At 36.7% G+C, this 22,018-nt stretch overlaps 1 protein-coding gene across 2 annotated transcripts in view; it reads left to right on the plus strand.

Moving 5' to 3' along the window:
* The window catches only part of csmd1a (CUB and Sushi multiple domains 1a), a 663,682-nt gene that overhangs the window by 503,349 nt on the left and 138,315 nt on the right, over positions 1-22,018 (plus strand). For both annotated transcript variants that reach the window (XM_056249348.1, XM_056249359.1), the window contains exons 23-29: positions 520-676; positions 1,988-2,179; positions 6,902-7,028; positions 9,173-9,375; positions 10,586-10,777; positions 15,916-16,054; positions 21,134-21,321. In XM_056249348.1, the coding sequence (XP_056105323.1) occupies positions 520-676; positions 1,988-2,179; positions 6,902-7,028; positions 9,173-9,375; positions 10,586-10,777; positions 15,916-16,054; positions 21,134-21,321 (1,198 nt within the window). The remainder of the gene's footprint in view (positions 1-519; positions 677-1,987; positions 2,180-6,901; positions 7,029-9,172; positions 9,376-10,585; positions 10,778-15,915; positions 16,055-21,133; positions 21,322-22,018) is intronic.

Consider the following 22,018-nt stretch of genomic DNA (forward strand, 5'->3'; position numbering starts at 1 on the left):
ACCTCTCGATGGATATAACATCACAACAATTAATTTCCATTAAGAGGAGCATCAATTATTGGTCTAGATCTTGTATTGACAATGCAAGAGTCAAGAAAGTTTATGAGTTTGCCCTCATTAATGATGCTATTGATTGGTTTTGGCCATTTTTGTCAGTCCTTAGACCAGTGGCCCATTCTGCATGGAATCACATGATATTTTCCATTAAAGCTTGAAACAGTGTCCTCCACAACAGAAAGTGGAAAACTGCTGCTTGACATTGATTTATGACCTTTTTTCCCTATGCTGCAGTGTTTCCCGCTCTCTCTTCGCAGGGTTATTGTTTCAAAATATATGCAATTTTGAAAAGCAATTGCATAATTCAATGCAGACACCAAAAGTCATCATGTTGAGAAAAAAACACTTATTTTTGTATTTTATAACAGACCAGTATATCATGAGGACAAGCAATTCTGAGACTGACTGCCTGCAAAACAAAACATTCCTGCATCTTTTAGTCTTTGTTTTTGTTTTTCATAGGTTTATGATGGTCAAGATAGCTCATCAAGACTCCTGGGCAATTTCACAAAAAACGACATGTCTCAAGCCATCCTCAACAGCACATCCAACCATCTCTGGATGGAGTTTAACAGCAATGGTACCGGTACCAGCAAAGGATTCAAGCTATCATACAGTAGTAAGTTGAACAAAATGTCAATAAAGGCTCCATCTTAATATCATGCACTCAATCTTGAGACACGGCTATAGAAGTGCACAAACAGTAGTGTTTTTTTATATATTTTTTTATGATTCTTTTAAGCATGTCCAATGGTATTCACATATGTCTGGGTGAAACTTGCTTCTTGTTGCTACTTGCTTCTTGCTTCTTGTTTTTTTTTTTTTTACCCATCACTCAATATGCTGACACTGTCCGATAGAAAAATGTCACATTTATTATACATTTTGATAAATCTAGCATTCACTTTGATTAAAACGAATTGAGTATATGGTTTCAAACTGATTTTCAGCTCAATCTATTGAATTGTCAGCCCTGTGTGACAGTAATTTGATGGCTGACTGCTGACAATCATATTTTGCACATCACGCATGAACTAGATGCAGTAGCCAAACAAAGGTTGTTTTTTTTGCCTATGAAGGTTGTGAAGCAGAAAATAGAAGCACAATTATGAAACACACACACGTACACACGCACACATTTGTTTTATTACATTAGTGAGGATATCTATGTACATATACAGGTACATATATGTTTTGGCCGATTCGTAACTAGTGAGGACCAGTAAAATGTCCTAGTTGGTTATCATAATATTTCACTATGTAAGTGCATTTGGCGCCTCACAAGTATAGCCAAACCTACACACACACGCATGCACGCACGCACACACACACACACGTATATAACACACACTTAAATCTTTGTCACTACATTTTGACACTCAATATATTTAAAAAGAAGAATAATACTATTGCTGTAATTAGAAGAATGAAGAAGTAGAAACGAAGACAGTAAAGACACAGCATGTGCAAGATATTACAGTTTTAATTGCTGGTCAGAGACAGTCTGATAATATCCTCGTTACCCACTCCTCATTATTTCCTCGTTAAGACTTCCACCATCTTCCCAGCTTCCGGAGACTAGTAAATGTATTAAAGAGTGGCACAGCAGGTCTATTGTTTTCAGATACATTTTTTTGAAAAGGCTGTCCTGCATTGGAAACATGCATTAACAAAACAGATACTGGAAGAATGGACAACATGTTTAAAAAGGTGATCTTTAGGTTGAGCATATGCTGTGCTGGTAATCATTTGAGGCGGGCTCCTGGGGGCTGCATAGGTAACTGTTTTGAGCAGGTGTATCATTTATTGCACTGCCTTTATGTCATTATTAAGCAAGAGGCCAATCCAGCCTGCCAGGGGGTTGATTTCATGTGGCCAGATGTCTTTTTACTGTTCAAATTGGCTTACCTTGATCCTGCCCCTCTAACAGGTTTTGACCTTGTCAAATGTGAGGAGCCGGGGACACCTAATTACGGCTACAAAATCCAAGACGACGGCCATTTTGCAGACACGTACGTGCTGTACAGTTGCAATCCTGGATACACACTGCACGGAAGCAGCACACTGACGTGCCTAAGCGGAGACCGTAGGGTGTGGGACAAACCACTTCCATCTTGTATTGGTGAGTTTACCACATCAACAATTACACAAATTAATGAGCTCCGATGATATTAAGACCCTATGGCGTTCTAAAAGCATAATGTTTACCAATCTAAAACTTTTTGATATCAAATGTTGGTCTTGTTGCAAAGTTGTTCTTTTCACATTTGATCTTTCAAGTGAATGTTTTCCCTTTCACTATTAAATGTTTGTCAGGGAAGGGTTTGAGTTCCTGTCCTTCCATGAAAACCTGTCAAAGAGCCTCTTAATTGGTTGTCAACATTTGAGCAGGTGAAAAATCCAATGTACTGGAAAAGATGAGCGTCAAAACAAACCCTTGTTAAATAGTGTCATGAAATGACTTAAATTATTATTGAAAATCGAAGACACGGGTATGGAAAATATAATTTTAATTAAATAAAAATGATCTTCAATTTACCTCAAAATGCCTCTTTTGCCAATGCATGCAACGACTTAATGGATCAGGAAAATTTGACAGTGTTAAGTGATAAACAAGTGTTTAGGAAAGTACTGTGGCGGTTTATCTAGTGTTAGGCAGTTGAGCCTGAGGGGCCTTTAGTCCTGTTGTACACATATTTGGCTCGGATTTATTTCTTCTGTGGTTCAGCAAATTTGATGATGAAGATGAGCAGTTGCACCATCCTCTGCCCTCTACGACTCATGTAACAGATTGTAATCCAAGAAAGAGAATCCCATTAACTATTCATAGATTAATTTACGTTGCAGTGCTCAAGGCACAGGTGAAGTTTGATCATGTTTCCCAAAGCTGATATTATATTCAGTATTTCAGTATGAAGACCATCAGAACTCTCTCTTGCTTTATATAAACCAGTGAGATATTGTTCACGCTGTGACTTCTAGTGAACCTGGTAAGATACAACATTCCCAACTATGCAGGATTTATAAGATTAGCAAAGACTGATGACTTTAGACATATAAACACAACATTTTACAACAATATATATCACAATATAGATAACAATATACAGTATATCTTAAAATAGCAAAATAGCATTATTGTAACAAGAACAATTTTTTTTAGGTACAGTAGGTCTACATAACAGTAGCATCCAAGTAAGAAATACAAGATAAATTAAATAATCAAAAATAAAACACTGCATGGTATTTACTGTATAAATTAAATATACACTGACTCCTATTTAAAGCTATTGAAGTTATTCAGATTTTTAGGATACTCACTAAGGCAAGCATTTTGTGTGTATTTGAGCATTCAGTCGAAGACAGACGGTTTTCTGTGTGCATGTTTTGGGTGTGTGCCAAGACAGCACAAGTAGCATATTGAGTTCTTTTTCGCTGCTTATTGCACTCAATAACTCATTTTAACATCAAGCAGGTATCATTAAATTTCTCATCTATCCAGTAATTTCTTTATTACTCTAACAAATCAATAACTTTAAGCAGTACTGCCTTGTGCAGATATATTTACTTACCACAATATAAATGATAGCAAAACCTCTATCGATTGACACTTTATTACATCGTTCTATCACCCATATCATGGTAACACTATGATGTTCGGTAACACTTTCTAGGAACCCTCTATCTATTATGCATTATAAGGGTATTCTCAATGCATTATAGTACATGCATAATGCCTTATAAACAACATTATAATATGTTGTTTCGTCTGATAAATAATCATAACAGTTACAATACATTATAATACTTACCTTTTTGTGGTTATAACTTTTAAGAGTACAATGAATTATAATACATGCATAATGCCTCATAACCTTACAATGTGTTGTATCATCTCATGAATAATCGTTACAACATAAATAATACTTACCTACTTATTAGATTTGCTAAAGCCTTGTAAATGTGCAGTTTTATGAATAAAACATGGTTTGCATTGTGAATGTATGTACTTTTGTACTTTTCCACACAACTTAAGGGACATGTCTTATAACCACTTCATGATATCTTATACGGCTGTTTAAAAGAAGACTCAACTTTTGTTACTTTACTTAAAGCAGACAAAGACCATTATGACCACATTTTAAAGCGCTTTAGATGTTTAGTATGTATGTTGTAGTATGATACTCTGGAGATCTTAAGTAAACAATGTCGAGATATGAGACTTGGGAAAGTAAAAAATATGAAACCATGGGATATATAATCCAATTTAATTTAAGTTGATTCAATTATGTTCACTGTGTGTTATAAATCATCCTACTCTTAGTTATAACCACAAATAGGTAAGTATTATGTTGTTACGATTATTCATGACATGAAAACACATTATACGATTGTTTGTAAGGAATTATGCGTGTATTATAATAATGCATTATAAAAACAGGCTTCATAGAAAGTGTTTAATTATGTTCTTTAAAGCACATTACCAGTCAAACATTTGGACACAATATGTTTCTCAAGAACAAAAAAGACCTAAAAAATGCTGGGTTGTTTTAACCCAATTTTGGGTCAAATATGGACAAACCCAACTGTTGGGTTAAATTTATAAATTGCATTTTTTTAATCCAACAATTGGGTTTGTCCATATTTTACCCAAAATTGGGTTAAAACAACCCAGCATTTTTTAGAGCGTATATTTATGCAAATACAAATTGTGCCTATTTATAAATACAAAACTAAATGTTTTTTGCAGATGGGTGAGTTGGAATGGATAATGACAAAAAGCAGTCAACAAATGTCCAGCATACATGTGAACTCCCTCAATACTGTTTAAAAAGCCTTGCAGAACACACCTCATAAAGTTAAATGAGTGAGAGTTTACAGGGCTGGAATCTAGATAATATAATGCAGTTTTTCCCTTTTTTGTTGTTGTTGTTGTTATTTTGATGACTACTAAATGTGGAAAATTGTCATAATGAAGAATGTATACTAATAAAGTAACTGTCCAATCATTTGACCTTGAAATATCCTGTAAATACTGTAGGACATTAATTGAGGATCTATATATCCAGTACCCAGGTATTTCCGTTTGATACCATCACTGAACTATGGTACCACCACAGAATTTGTTGTGTGAGGGAAGACCTTATGTCATAAGATCAGAATAGTAATAGATACTACTGGTAGTATAGTACTTCCAGTAGTAGCGAATATATCAATAAACGCAAAGCGCAATACTTTGCATACAGTACTACACAGAACAGATCCACAATGACATTATATATTAAACATCTACAAATTCTTTATCTCAAATAAATTAAGTTGTTTATGGTGTTGAACTCTATGACTTTTTGGAAGTCTGGATATCCATAAGGTGTAGCAGTGCATCGGGCTGGTGTCTTCATACTGTAATTCTGATGAAGAGAGCTTCCTTAAGAGACTCAACTTCAGTGATTACACGAGAGACCCAAGAGCAAATAAAGTGCTTAGGGGGATGGAGAAATGCTCTCCCACAGGATGAGGAAAATGTCCCATGATTACTCTGCAAGCCCAGCGCGGTATACTTAAAGTGCCCATGAAATCAAAATGGAAGATTTTTGGCTTTTAGTATGAATATGTTAGCCTTACTGTTATCTATAAGCTACTGTGCTCCAAAACAATGTCATTATTCGCATTTAGACGATACAAGCATTCAAAAATAACAGTCTCTCACTTCCACCAGAATAGAAAAATGATTTTGATGACATCACTCTGCACTTCATCTTCTTGTCAGCAGATTTCCTGTCCAATTTTTTTGATTTTCTCTAGAATTTAAAGCATTCTGCCCATTATAAATTGACTCTGAAGCTGTGGCTAAAATCGGTCACTTGTTCACACATTTCAACATGGTAAATGGCACATAGCGCAGTATATAAGGGATAGGGAATTCAGACAGTATAAATATGCTTTTCATTGGGGCGAATGAAGTCTGGTTTCACATTAATGGCATTGGAACCGCCGACGCTCCGGTCCAGAGACACGATAGCACAGAGCGAATCATATGCGCGAGTCGTCGCATACCAGAAAATGTATCGGGCCCATTTTAATTCTGCACAGAATTCTATATTTTAAAGCGACATGGAGGAGATTAGGAGGAGAAACGGTTACAGATTAGAAGGAAACTGCTTTATAACTGCTGATATAAATGAAATGCTATTGGCTATTTTAAAAAAAGAGCGCAGGAGCTATGTCTCACCCTGTCTTCCTGTTTCAGTGGAAATTACGTCAACTTATTGAATAATGCTGCGCGTTTCAAGGCACTTCAGTGGCCCTTTAAAATGGAGAATATTTCCTTCAGTCGACGTTGCTTGCATTTATTTGAATTAGTCAACATAATAAAACCCATTTTCTATTTTCTCTGCTGTCTACATAGTATACGTAATGGCTAAAAATACCCATAGTATACTAATAGTATAATTACATTTCAATGCAGCATAATTTAAATGGTCACATTTGGATTATACTCTGATGTTAAAGTTTTAAAATCTCATTTTGCTTACAATGAGTATTTAGCATTAGCTATGATGTCATAGGAATTTTTGCATAGAGACTTCCGATTGGGCTTCATCTTCGATTTATTTCCATACTGAATTGTGATTGGTCTCATATTAATCAATCGTGTAGTAGTTTTTGTATGACACTGACAAAAAAGCTCTGATGTGGCATTTAATTACACACAAAGTGGCATAAAATGTAAGCATGCCTAAAACTTGGTTTATTGTTTTGTGGCTTTGCAAGCACTGATATTTCTTTCTGGAAATGCAAATCGAGTTAAAGACCTTAATTCCTTGTGTGTGTGTGTGTGTAGCCGAGTGCGGAGGACACATTAGCGGTGCCACATCTGGAAGGATTCTGTCACCTGGTTACCCAGCCCCTTACGACAACAACCTTCACTGCACCTGGTCCATCGAGGCGGACACGGGCAAAACCATCAGGTACCAAAACCCCTGGTTGCAAACCACATTATGTTTTTACCTCCCCTCCGTTAATTTCCATATAATTCCCATACAACCTATAAAGGAGCATGGTGATTGCATTTCACCCTGCTGTGCGGCCTACCACTGGCTGGCATCTGTTCCTACAAGTGCATTACCGTTACACAGAGGGGGAGGGTTAGTGAAAGGGCAAAAACAAGAGACACAAAAAGCGATAAGCCAGTTAAGCCTTCAAAAACGAAGCAAAACTCAGGTAAGCCAATTCAGTTGATCCGTTTAAAGAGAAGATAGCTTATGAAGAGCAGATAACAGGAGGAATTGTAAGAGTGGGATGTAATCCACACCAAGCTCGAGTCATTTCATTTGCGTGCTGCAGGTGTTTCAACTATTTCTATACATACAGGGTCTAAAAAGATTGCTCGCCAAGCGCCGAATGCCAGTCAAAATTGACTTTGGCACTCTGAGTATGTGAGTGGAGTGGAGCAACAGCAATTTCCCCTTCTCGCTCAAAGCATCTGTAATCACTCCGCTACAACTCTACTCCATCTCTCGCTCCCCGTCACAGGTGAAAGAAACCCCTCTGTGACTTCTCTCCGTAGCATACATTTGCACAGTAACTGCTCCACAAGTTCTCTCTGTATGTGTTTTATCGTCTTAGCTCAAGATGCATTACATGAAATCATGTTTGCGTAATTCTGTACAGTGCGGGGGTGTTGCATTAGTATTAAGGCATGGTTGTTCACAATTTTCAAAAGACTGCACTGAGAGGAGAGAATGATGTTTTACCCACCTTCAGATTTTATTTTCACATGTTAAAGGAACACTTCATGTTTTTTTTTTTTTTGTCACAACTTCTTCAATTTTAAGTCTGACACTCACCTTTTTGTTTTCTTTTTAAATTATGAAGTAAATGTACTGTAAATAAACAGTTTATAATCAACACTTTATTTATAAATAACAATGTATTTAAACAATTTATTCATAGTCCTTTTATATTATTGTTATTATTGAGTTATTATTTTTAAGTTATTTTCATACCTATATGAATTAGGTACACACTAGAGTTCCATTGTTAGCAAAAAGGATGCTGCTAGTGAATGAAATGTCACTTCTGAGAGGTGTGGAGATATTTGAATGTGTTTGCGGAGAGCAGAACTCATGGTTGTCCACCCACACATCCCACAGAGACAGTCATTGTTGTGACTTAAGTTGATCAGTGCGGTGTTTACATGCCAGCTGCAGTGCTGCGCTTGACTCAAGGAGGTCAGACTACAGTCGTGTTGAGTGTAAATAATATAAATCCCAGTGGCTCAGTAAAGGAATACAATTATTCTGAAGGCCTTTTGCTGTTTAGTTTTTATGTATATGTTTTGTTTGCATTCAGCTAGCAATTTTTATTTTAAAAGATGCAAAAGATGATCCAAACATATCAAAAAGGTCCTATTGTGAGGAATGAAATAAATGTCTTTTGAAACATAAGATGCTTAGAACTCAAAAACGTTTCCTATGACTATTTATTAAAGCTATACTATATAAAAAAAAGAATAACAAATAACACAATTATATTAATGTGAAAACGCCAAAAAATACATCTTCCAAACCATATCTTTACCAAAATAAACTTTGATAAACCTATAATAATAATTTATATTTTAGAGCTCTCGGGTGGATCTTGTCATCAGAAAAATAGCTCCGTCTGTGGGTAGTGCAAAGCTGAAAGCTTTGATGAAGATGATCATTAAAAATAGCAAACCTCCAGGGAATCATGGGTTGTAAAAACAAGAAGAAAAAAAAAAGTATTTAATTGTCCATCCACACTGATAAGTTGTCCAATATTGGTGCCTCGAGCCACATTCAAGGATCATAGCCGAAGCACAACCAAAACAACATTTTTCAACAAAAAGTTTTATTTTTAACTACTACAGGGTAACGTTACATAGTGTACTGTAGCTTTAATTATGCATTATAAATTCAATTGTTATATCCTATCTTTGCAAAGTACTGGACTTCTTATTTGATCAAATTTGAACATATATTTTAGTTTACATGTATTTTGTGCTTATAATATGGATGCAATGTGTTTGAACGTCTTCGAAAGAAAATGCAACAAAATTGAATATCCTCACTCTATTTGACTTTTCCAGCCTCCACTTCATAGTCTTTGACACAGAGGTGGACCATGACATTCTGAAGGTTTGGGACGGACCAGCGGAGAGTGGCATTCTGCTGAAAGAGTGGAGTGGGTCACTTTTACCCGAAGACACTCACAGCACTTTCAACATCCTCACGCTTCAGTTTGACAGCGATTACTTCATTAGCAAGTCCGGTTTCTCCATCCAGTTCTCTAGTATGTATCAGCTTCTCCTTGGCTGTGTTTAGAATAGCCTACATATTTCTCTTTCTATCTTTGCAGTATGCATACTGTGCACTGTACACTAATGTTCATTATAAATGGTAACTGGAATACCTGGATGAGCACAATTACAACAAGTTAATACAAATGTAATTTCACTCACCTAGCCTATCACTTAAAGCAAAAATCCATCCTTCTGTGTTTTTAAATATCCGTGTTAATAGAGCATGTTAATAGGGCCGTTTAGTGAAGCTGATTGCTGTAGTTTACGTCCAACTTAGGCGTGTGGACTTCCTTCATTTTTAATTTGTAGCTGCTGGCAATTTTGTTGGTGATCAAATATTTAATATCTCTACTCTCCATAATTAAGGTAGTTGGTACATTTTCAGCGATAACAGTTCAAAAAACGATCGTATAATTTACATCTCTACAATGATTAGTTGATATATCAGGCTATTATCTTCTGCGATGTATTTTTCTCAAGACCTAACCTCTGAAATTGAAATACTCGATCGTGATTGGCTATTTTTTATTATTTTTTTACCAACGGAGGCAGAAGTCTTGCGCTATGGTTTTTGCTTCCCCCTTCCCTTTCTCTATCCCATCAGACTTGCCTTAGCACAGTTTTCCGAACAAATATAATTATATCGGCAGACTCCCTTGCCATCCTGACGAGCTGCCACTCTATGTTTGCCATAATGTGCAGTGTAACGTTGTATTAGCATACCAATTCTTTCTCTCTCTTTTTTTTTATTAAATCAAAAATATAGAATAATTGTGTTTTCAAAATTGTAAGTTTATCATCTAATAAATAAAATAGCCAGCAGTGTATTGTATGGTGTAGGCTGTGCAGTAAGTAGTAAGCTATTGTTGTAACACAGCCTTTTTTTCTTGTTAATGTCTTAAGATCCCTCTGTACTTGTAGGCTATTTATGCATTTTTAAGTGGTTTTGGAGCATATGTTTGTTCAAAGAGCAGAAATCATTGCATATTTGATTTGACATGTTGACAGTAATATGATATGATTGATGAAATTAAAATCTCCATAAACATGAATTTAACTCCATCATATAAGTGGGATGCTGTGCACCTTGGCATATTTAGTCGAGAGCAGAGGTCTGTTTTCTCATGAATAAGTGATTTTCTGCTCTCTCTAATGTCTCACTGATTCACAGCTGATTCAAAATTAATCTTTTTATTTCAGCTACAGTTGCCACGACCTGCAACGACCCAGGGACCCCTCAAAATGGAACACGCTACGGAGACAGCAGGGAGCCTGGCGACACCATTTCCTTTCAGTGTGACCCTGGGTACAAGATTCAAGGAGTGTCTGAAATCACTTGTGTTCAGCTCAACAGCCGGTTTTTCTGGCAGCCGGACCCACCCACCTGCATCGGTGAGATCCCACTCCACTGTGTCCTTCCATACCACAGTAAAAACTGATGTGCTATCGAACACTCTTTTATTTTAAAAGTCAAATATGAATAGAAATTGTGTCTGTCAATGCAATACGTTAATTTAGAGTTTAGAGTGATTAATTACAGAAAAAACAATTATTACTGTTGATACTAATAGAAAGTCTGGTTTTCTTGACATGATACCAAACTACTGGCATTTTTGACAATGTTAACACCATACATTATATACACTCACCTAAAGGATTATTAGGAACACCATACTAATACTGTGTTTGACCCCCTTTCGCCTTCAGAACTGCCTTAATTCTACATGGCATTGATTCAACAAGGTGCTGAAAGCATTCTTTAGAAATGTTGGCCCATATTGATAGGATAGCATCTTGCAGTTGATGGAGATTTGTGGGATGCACATCCAGGGCACAAAGCTCCCGTTCCACCACATCCCAAAGATGCTCTATTGGGTTGAGATCTGGTGACTGTGGGGGCCATTTTAGTACAGTGAACTCATTGTCATGTTCAAGAAACCAATTTGAAATAAGTCGAGCTTTGTGACATGGTGCATTATCCTGCTGGAAGTAGCCATCAGAGGATGGGTATGGTGGCCATAAAGGGATGGACATGGTCAGAAACAATGCTCAGGTAGGCCGTGGCATTTAAACGATGCCCAATTGGCACTAAGGGGCCTAAAGTGTGCCAAGAAAACATCCCCCACACCATTACACCACCACTTCCAGCCTGCACAGTGGTAACAAGGCATGATGGATCCATGTTCTCATTCTGTTTACGCCAAATTCTGACTCTAACATCTGAATGTCTCAACAGAAATCGAGACTCATCAGACCAGGCAACATTTTTCCAGTCTTCAACTGTCCAATTTTGGTGAGCTCTTGCAAATTGTAGCCTCAGTCGGCCCATTCTCCTCTGACCTCTAGCATCAACAAGGCATTTTCGCCCACAGGACTGCCGCATACTGGATGTTTTTCCCTTTTCACACCATTCTTTGTAAACCCTAGAAATGGTTGTGCGTGGAAATCCCAGTAACTGAGCAGATTGTGAAATACTCAGACCGGCCCGTCTGGCAACAACAACCATGCCACGCTCAAAATTGCTTAAATCACCTTTCTTTCCCATTCTGACATTCAGTTTGGAGTTCAGGAGATTGACTTGACCAGGACCACACCCCTAAATGCATTGAAGCAACTGCCATGTGATTGGTTGATTAGATAATTGCATTAATGAGAAATTGAACAGGTGTTCCTAATAATCCTTTAGGTGAGTGTGTGTATATATATATATATATATATATATATATATATATATATATACACACAGTGTGTGCATAATTACTGTATAATGCAAGTTGATAATCTGATCTTTTTTTTTCAACCACATTTTACCAATTACAAACCACATTAACCTTTAATAACTACTATTCATTTTGAATTTAATCATTTATAAGTGGTACATAATTATTAAGGAAGGCTAGAAGTGAAAACGCCTTATATTCAGGTGTGCATAATTATTAAGCAGATTTTCTTTTACAGTGAAAAGTCAAAAAAGATTAAATGCTCATGAGAAGGATCCAATACTATTGCAATACTTGAAATTGCAAAAATAAGGCATGACCAATGGACAGCAAAACACTCATTGGTGAAGCCGGATCATACAAAAACAGGCCAAGAAGAAAAGTCACGTTAAAGGAATAGTTCACTTCAAAATGAAAATTCTGTCATCATTTACTCCTGCATTTACTGTATGAGTTTCTTTCTTCTGCTGAACACAAATGAAAATATTTTGAAGAATGTCGGTAACCAGACAGTTGTTGGACCCCATTGACTTCCATAGTAGGAAAAAAAAATAGTCAATGAGGTCCATCAACTGTTTGGTTACCGACATTCTTCAAAATATCTTCTTTTGTGTTCAGCAGAAGAAAAAAAAGCATACAGGTTTGAGGGTGAGTAAATTATGACAGAATTTTCATTTTGAAGTGAACTATTCTTTTAACTGCAATTTTGTTAAGGAATTAAGGTGAATAATCGGGTGTGAAACCATCGGGAACCCTGATAATCTGTCTATAAAGCCTTCAGACAGATCTATAAACAGTTTCCATGTATTTCACAACACTTTCACAACAGCTTGTGATTCTTATTAAGTGTGGGTCATATTTCAGGATTCTTTACCGTAACAAAGTCTCTGAGGACCTGATACCTTGTACTTCTGGAGACTCCAGGTAGGTTGCCGTTTTGGAAAACAGTGGCACTGGAGACTAAAGGGTTCCTGATGGTTTCGCACCTAATTCTTCATCTTAATTCCTAATTTATTTTGCAGTTAAAGTGTCTCTTCTTCTTGGCCTGTTTTTGTATGATCCTGTTTCACCAATGAGTGTTTTGCTGTCCATTGGTCACGCCTTGATTTAGACATTTCTAGTATTGTATTAGTATTGCATCGTTTAACCAGTTTCATTTAACCAGTTTTGACTTTTCAGTCTGAGTTAAATCTCTTTTTTGGCCCAATGATATATGCCATTTTACATGTAAAGGAAAACCTGCTTAATAATTATGCACTGAATATAAGGCGTTATTGACTTCCAGCCTTCCTTAACAATTATATAGCACTTATAAATGATTATATACAAAATTAATAGTAGTTTGATGTGGTTTGGAACTGGTAAATGTGCTTGGGAAAAAATATGATCAGAATATCAACTTGCATAATAATTATGAACACATGTGCATATATATATATATATATATATATGTATATATACAGTATATATATGCATATAGATCACTTCTCATCACCTGCACATTACCATCCCAACAGCAAGAGTGGCTTAGGGGCGACTCGGAGCTTGAATTTGAACCCAATTAAACATCTCTGGAGAAACTTGAAAATGGCTGTCCACTGACAGTCCCCATCTAACCTGACAGTACTATATTTCGCAAGTCAGTGAATCGAGAACCATCACTCTACCATTGTAATAACACTGTACTTTTTTGTAACTCTACTCAGTTGTCCACTACCAATCATAAAGTCATGGCACCATAAAACTGTTTTTAGAGTTAATGTCTGCATCGAGTGGTCTTGCAGTTATTTAAGAAATATGCATGTTGGCTCAGTATTATAGGGTAAAGTATACCTGTGCTTTTATATTATGACCTTCTCTCAGACCTCCAGTATTTTTCTGCTTCTTATTCTTTCTTTCTTTTTTTCATTTCGGCAGTATGCTCTGCACCTTCTAAGCATTTTCAAGAATGGCTCTTTTTTTCCTCCAGTGTCCCTATTGACTTTTTTGATGTCATGCTTTAATATTTCCATGAAATTCTACAAGGTCATATCGCACTCAATTGCCGGGTTCAGGAAGTAAAAATCACATTCATCTTCTTTGAAGAGAGAAATTGATTTTTAATGATAATGTTTAAACCATTCAAGACAGACCTTGCGTGAGCTCTGAGATTGTTACGGGATGATATATGCTTTTGTACCTTCATTAAGAGAGAGAAAAGAACAGTTTAATTGCTGAATTCCCAGTGTAATGCACCATTACCCGTAATTCTAAAGTGAAATCCACCAGCAGGTTTACAAGGAAGCAGGAATTAGAATATGAATCTACAATGATCTGCTCACTCCCAGAAATTTTTATATTTGTATATTTACTATTTTTTCTTAAACCGATAATCCATCATATTTTATACAATGGCCATTAACTTCAGTCAGTAGTTTTATAGTGTATTGCCATTTTTTCAGTCTTTTGCAATGCTTCATGGGACATAGTTCATTTCCATCATAAAAGACATAGGGCTTTATTTTAATAATCTAAGTGCATGGTCTAAAGGGAACGGGGCAAGTGTCCACTCCAAGTGGGCAGTCTGAATCCACTTTTGCTAGTTTAACGACGGGAAAAATGGTCTGCGCACCTGGCGCATGTTCTAATAGGGTTGTCCCTATTCTCTTAATAAGTAATGGGTGTGTTTTGTGCGTAACGTGAAATAAACCAATCAGAATCTCAACTCCCATTCCCTTTTAAAAAAGCCAGTTGCGCTCGGGGCATGGCGGATTCGCTATTTAACATGGCGGAATTTGCTAGCGGAAAAACTGAACGCTTCTCCAGAGAGGAAACGGATCTGCTCGTGTGGGATGTTAAAGCGCGAGCAGACCATCTACGGGACAAGCCGGATTCCACCATATCTTTATGCACACAATAATAATCTTTTACATTGTTATCCTTTTATTTATTTTTTATTTGGCCTATAGGCGCACATTACTAATGCCACCCTCTAAATAACAAAAACAAATACTGCGCCATTTACTTTAGACCAGGTTTCAGTTGGTCAATGGCTCAGTCTATTTCAGTTTCCTCAAAATAGCAACGCGCCAACAATGTGCCTGAACACACCTCGTTTTCAGACCAGCACACCCATGGGCGCGCAAATGATTTTGCTATTTAAACTACGTGGCACAGGACGTGAAAATAATAACTGCGTCGGGCAGAAACTAGCAAAACGTCGCGCCTGTCGCTGCGTTGCGCTGGGTGTATGATAGGGCTCATTAATTATACAGTCTTTATTTTAGTTTATATATATTTATATATACATATATAAATGTTCTTTTATATAATACAATTATATTGTATAGTTCTATACAAATTTTTTTAAGGTTGTGATCTCAGAGCTCATATTTTTCCATGATTTTTTGTGCTTATGGGAAAAATATTTCCAGAACCAATGCCTGCAAAAAAATTGGCAGGTCCTATTCTAACAGTATCAATCAGTGCCTCAAGTATATATTTTTTTTTTAGTTTTTTTTGGCTTGTGTGTTCAGTCAATATAGTCAGTATATTAATACTTGTTCCAAACAAGACATGCCCTTCATATCTAGAAATCTCTTTGATGGTTTGGTAATGAAGACCTACCTGAGCTCCTTTACAATTAATCTTAGTTACATTTATTGGTTATTATTATTATTTAATGTTGTGGCATGTAGTTGTCCTGCTATATTAACTGATAATGAGCTCAGAGTAATCATCCTAATCAGGCTGCTTTAACATTGTTTATTATTACTGTGTTGAAGGATCGCATTAACTAATCTCTCAACCTCACCCTCCTTGTTATGACAGCTACCTGCGGGGGCAATGTGACAGGGCCTGCTGGGGTAATTCTATCACCCAACTATCCTCAACCCTACCCAGCAGGAAAAGAGTGTGACTGGCGGATAAAAGTCAACCCTGACTTTGTCATCGCTTTAATCTTCAAAAGGTAATGTGCTCATGCAGCGGTGGGCACCTCTGACTCTCATGCCACCTAAAGGGGTATACCATCTTTTACAGGGTCATGTACCATTCAGAACTGAATTGTTTTTAAACTTCAGGTTCTATAAATGTTAAGTGTATTTGAATTGAGCCAACATATGTAATGGGGACATACAGTACTGTGCAAAAGTCTTAGGCACGTTAGTATTTTCACACACACACACACAAAAAAAGGTTTTAAAACAGTTATTTATATATTTTGCTGTAGTGTGTCAGTAGGAAATATCAGTTTACATTTCCAAACATTCCTTTTGCCATTAATTGTAATAATCCAGTGAGAGTTTAGTATGCACAATGAGTCTGACATCAGCCAGTATGATCCACCCGGAGATCTGATCTCACCATCATCGAGTCTGTCTGGGATTACATGAAGAAACTGAAAAAAACGAGACAGACTAAATCCGGAAGAACTGTGGCAATGTCTCCAAGACGATCAAATAAACGTACCTGCAAAGATACAGTACTGTGAAAAGTTTTAGGCATTTTAGGCAATGCTGTAAAGTGAGGATACATTAACAAATTATGTCATAAATAGATTTTATTTATCAACTAAATTCTATATTCTAATTCAAATCAGTATTTGGTGTGACCCAGTGCATTTAAAACAGCTTTTGTCCTCGGTACACTTGCACATAGTATTTCAGGTAGCTTTGCAATAAGTTTCTTCAAGTGTCTTGGAGACTTTGCCGCAGTTCTTCTGGATTTAGTCTGTCTCAGTTTTTTCAGTTTCTTCATGTAATCCCAGATGGACTCGACGATGGTGAGATCAGATCTCCATGTGAAGCCCCGGCTGATGTCAGACTCCTTGTGCATACTCAAATCTCACTGGATTATTACAATTAATGGCAAAAGGAATGTTTGGAAATGTAAACTGATATTTCAGACTGATCTCATGAAATGGCGTATGTATGACACGCCAATTCGTATTTTCATTTTTGGCGTGCTATCAACACGCATAATCGCTTTTCAGCGTGTTTATCAACGCCTTTGACTTAACGTTATATTACTGTATTATGTATATATAAATATATGACCTACCCCAACCCCGTCCCTAAACCTACCCGTCACTGTTGTTAATACCATTTATGAGTCTTCTCCTACCATCCTAGGAAAAGAAATATCGCTCCACAGATGTAGATATAGATTTTGCTTCGTTTCGCTCGGACATTTAACGGCGTAGACATACACGCAAAAGATTTCGGCGTGGACATACACGCGGATAGCTCAAAATGCGTATAGATAACACGCCACTTGAATTGAAAGTGGCGTGTATGTTTACGCAAAGTCATGATGTCATGTTGGATATTTCCTACTGACACACTACAGCAAAATAGATCAGCGCCTACTTTTTCGTGATCACCTCATGTTCACCTCTTTGATCTCTAGACTAAAAATAACTTTTCCTTGAAATGTATTTTCAACTATGTCTCAGGAGAGAGCTTTCTTTGTTAAATTTCACTGGATTCTTTGATAAACCAGTCGCAATTTGACAGGATTTGCAAACAGACATTTACAGAAAGATATGGAACCAACAGTAATGCCGCAACATGTCAATAACATGTACATTGCAATCTGTGATCTGCAATTTTTTGTTATGTAAAGACTCGTGTACAGTCAGAGTCAAACATTCTTTGTTGCAAAATCATTTGTTGCTGTTTATGCTTAAGTAAATTAATCCAGTGAATAAATTGTCAACTACGGTGACCCAGTAGTGCACAACACAACGTAATTTAAAAAGCAAACATAAGTTCACAACACAATGGAAACAAGCCACAACACAACGAAATCAAGCCAAAACACAACGGAAACAAGCCACAACACAACGAAATCAAGCCAAAACACAACGGAAACAAGCCACAACACACCATTAGTTTTCACAGTATTTAACCATTGTATATCGACAGGAAATATTAATTCAAAATCACCTACGTGCATTATAGCTGCTATAATGGCACATAATGCCTAAGGGAACGTCTGCCAATTCCACCAAGTGGTTAAAACGTATAATTTTTTATCAATTACTATGACTTTTAACATTTAAAAAACAGACATGTTCAAATTCCAAAGCTTGTAGTATAGGTTCTTATTGGTAAGACATTGACAGTAAGCATTTACAGTAAAAAAAAAAAATATTGTTCTTGACAAACACTCAATGGCAGTAGTGTGCCAAGTTCATATGAGGCATTTCTAGACAGATGTGGTCAGTATATCATTGCCAGATTACATTAATAATCAGAGCCACCAATCAGAGGTTCTTTTTAATGCATAGATGTTTCATTATTTTTAATTAAATAGCTATTATTTTATGGATCATAGTGGGACGCTTAGTTTCCCAGAATACTCTCATTTAGCCTCAAGTCTTTAAAATGGAGCAGGTTTGCAAGATGAAGACCTGAATCAGAATTTCTAAGAAGCTAATGATTGTCTTTTTAGTGCTTTATTACTTTTCGTTTCTTTTTTTGTACTTAGGGGTGGAAATGCATCAGTGTTGAAGCATATTATGAATTCAAATCACTGCAATTGAGGTTCTTGTATCTAAGCCTTCACACACAAATCCACAAGCACAATCATCAACTCAGTCACATAGTTAATATTTAGAATGATTATGATTGCTGTGTTTCACTCTGCTAAAATCATCATGACTTAATGGACTTTCATTACGATTACAATACAGACCAACTACAATGAAGGATTCCCTTCTGGGGCTTTCTAAAGCAGGTTAAGTGAGGATGTACTGGTCACTGGATGTACTTGAACACTTTCCTGGATTAACATCCTTGTTTATTAATAGAATTTATCAAAAAATATTTGTATACTTTAACATATCATTACATAATAATAGAAATAAATTACTAAAACTTTTTAATACATGAAAAATGTCAGAGACTGTCTAGTCTAATGACATGCTCTTTAGGAATCTTAATGGACAAATTAAGCACATTAAAGCTAAGATATTGTGAATAATTAGTGTTTTGATTAACTAAACTCTATTTAGTTTTACAGAAATGTTGTTAAAGGGTCATGAAACCCCCCCTCTTTCAGCTCAAGTCTAGCTCACAATCTTTTTGAAAAATGCAACTTAAATGGGCGTGGATGGCTGTGAGAAGGGGTGTGGTAAGGCCATCACTGTCATCGCCAGAATCCCATGCATATCGACTGTCACTAAAAGCAGTGGTAAAACGTGAGGAAATGCTAGATTTTTTTTTATAGCTGGCAAAGTTAAAGTCTTATAAAATACGACACTTTATTATTGTCCTTTCAAAAGTAACTGAATGCCCTGCTATATTAGCCTAGTAAGCCTACAGTAATCGTAATTCTATTGAGAACATATTAATGTAGGCTACATGTATAATTATAATGTCATTATAAAATATATAGTTGTTTATAGACACTATACATATATTTGAAAATTATAAATTTTCCGCTTAAAAAACGTTCCGTGCATAGCCTAGATCTATGCGCCCCCTGAACCCCCATAATAAAGAAGGCTCTGTGGAGGTGGATGACTTCTCATTTTAGACACACACACACACACACACACACCTCTGAAGGGATAGAAAAGTCCTCGGGACTTGGTACCGCATCACTCGCAAGACGCAACCTGCATTGGTTGTCAACAAGGCGAAGTCCACCATTCTCCAATTCTCGAAGCTCAAAAATGTTTGCGGCACACACGTTTAGATGTGTCCGTGGTTGATGGAAAACCAACCGCCCGGAGCCAGAGTCGAGCCCGGGCAGCATCGCGGGGAAACATATTCAACCCAATTGGACTTTTGCACCACGAAAACAAACACTTGCGTGCGTCCCATGATTGCCTCTCTCATCTACTACGCGATATCACAGTTTGACATGTCTGTCACTGGAAAGATCCACGTGGTGTCATGAATAATTAAGAGAAAGTTTCTTCTCATAGGATATGAAAACTCAGTCTCATTAATAATTATGAGACACCGATGAGTCATCAACGCACTATACTGTGCACTGCCACGTCACAGCCTGCGATGAAGATTTTAAACCCGGAAGACGAAAATAGCGGAAAGAAACTAAAATTTAACCATTTTCACCCTACTATTAAATCTAACAGATCCTAACATTGTCTTCAATGGTGTTCAACACACATACATCTGATAAAATCTCAGAAAATTTGGTTTAGGGTTTCATGACCCTTTAAGCTTCCAGGGGTGTGTTTCCCGTACAACGATGTACGATGCATCGTTGAAGAAATCAGGTAGTTTGTCACGACTGTTTCCCGAAACCGTATTGTCGTAAATTGGTCGTTTATGATGTCACGCATGGTGGAGTAATAATTACTTTTAATATATCTGTTTGAGATCGAATTAATGCTCGATGTGTTGCTATAAATTACGGACATGGCATCTGAGGGCTATTTCAAATTTTTCTCAGTTATTTTGCTTTATTTCTAGATTCAATCTAGGCTCGCACTTACCTGGTTCTTACATACTAGAGCACGTACGCACATGCACACTCTTCAAAAACTACACTTTAAATCTCTTGACAAACTAAAAGACATATATTACATTTGTATGCATTCTAAATAAAAGATACAGATTGTACTGAATGCCAGCTTGCTTATTTTGCTCAAGATAAGGATTTATTGAGTCCACATGTCGTGCAAACATGAAACTATGAATCTAAGCACAGGTCGAGATCTGTTGTTCCAACCACACAACTTTGCGATGCTGTTTGCGAATGTTCATTGGAACTATGGTTTCGGGAAACACAGACTCGTTGAACTATGATGACAACGGAACTTGCGACCAACTTGCTTTTGGGAAACGCACCCCTGGTTTGGACACCTCTACACGATCTTTCAATGCAGAAAACCAACATCCAAAACTCAACATATGGTTGGATTTGGAAGGGTCTTGTGAAATGTATACTCATTTAAAAAAAAAAATTCTAATAGCTTTAAATTTAGTACATTGGTGTGGGACCTTGTGTGTAATGCCTCACAACTGAATCAAATATCTAGCAACTCCTAACTCCTTCTTCATATGTTGTGCAGTTTTAACATGGAGCCCAGCTATGACTTCCTCCATATCTATGAGGGTGAAGACTCCAACGGACCACTGATCATCAGTCTGCAGGGGAACCAGGTCCCTGAGCGCATCGAGAGCAGTGGGAACAGCCTTTTCCTGGCCTTCCGCAGTGATGCCTCCCTGGGGATGTCTGGTTTTGCCATTGAATATAAAGGCAAGTCTCACCTTGTAGGTGCATGGTATGTCCCCTTGAGGGAGGGGTTGGGAAACAAGTGACGCACAGCCACTGGGTCAGTGATCACTTTCAGATTGCCTTTAAGCTTGAGTGTCATGAAAACATGTCCAGGTCACATTTCAAAATAAAATAAAATAACTTTTAGTGCTGCTGAGGAGACATTTCTCCCTGAATTGTCATTAATGTGTTATTATTATTATTAATTCTACAATTTAAATATGATTATTTTAACATTACATTAATACGAATGAGAATTTAGATAATCAAAATGATATAAGGAGGTTTAGTGATAAATGCTTAAGTGCCATGAAAGTGCAAAAAATCTTAGCAATCCTAAAAATAATTTATTTCTTTATATTTGGAGTGAAAAATGACCTAGCGATGTCCTTGGGTTTTCCATTAACCTCATAATTTTCTAGGCTAAAAAAGCATATTCTTTTTAGGATCGTCAGATAGTTTTGAATGCTTTGCCAGTTAAAGCTGTAGTAATTAGATTTGCTTTTGTCTTAAGTGAGTGACCATGGATACTTGTCTTTTATGTGGACTGTGAAGTTGGGTAGAATATCTGAATTATCTAAGAACTCTTGGATGGAATTTGGTTTAACAAGACAATGGCTAATGATGAGCAGCTCCTTTGTAACTTACAAATTAAAGTAAGAACTCATCAATACTGTAA

The sequence above is a fragment of the Rhinichthys klamathensis genome, unplaced genomic scaffold, assembly GCF_029890125.1.
Source record: "Rhinichthys klamathensis goyatoka isolate OS25496 unplaced genomic scaffold, OSU_Roscu_1.1 h1tg000003l_1, whole genome shotgun sequence".
NCBI classification, from domain to species: Eukaryota; Metazoa; Chordata; class Actinopteri; order Cypriniformes; family Leuciscidae; genus Rhinichthys; species Rhinichthys klamathensis.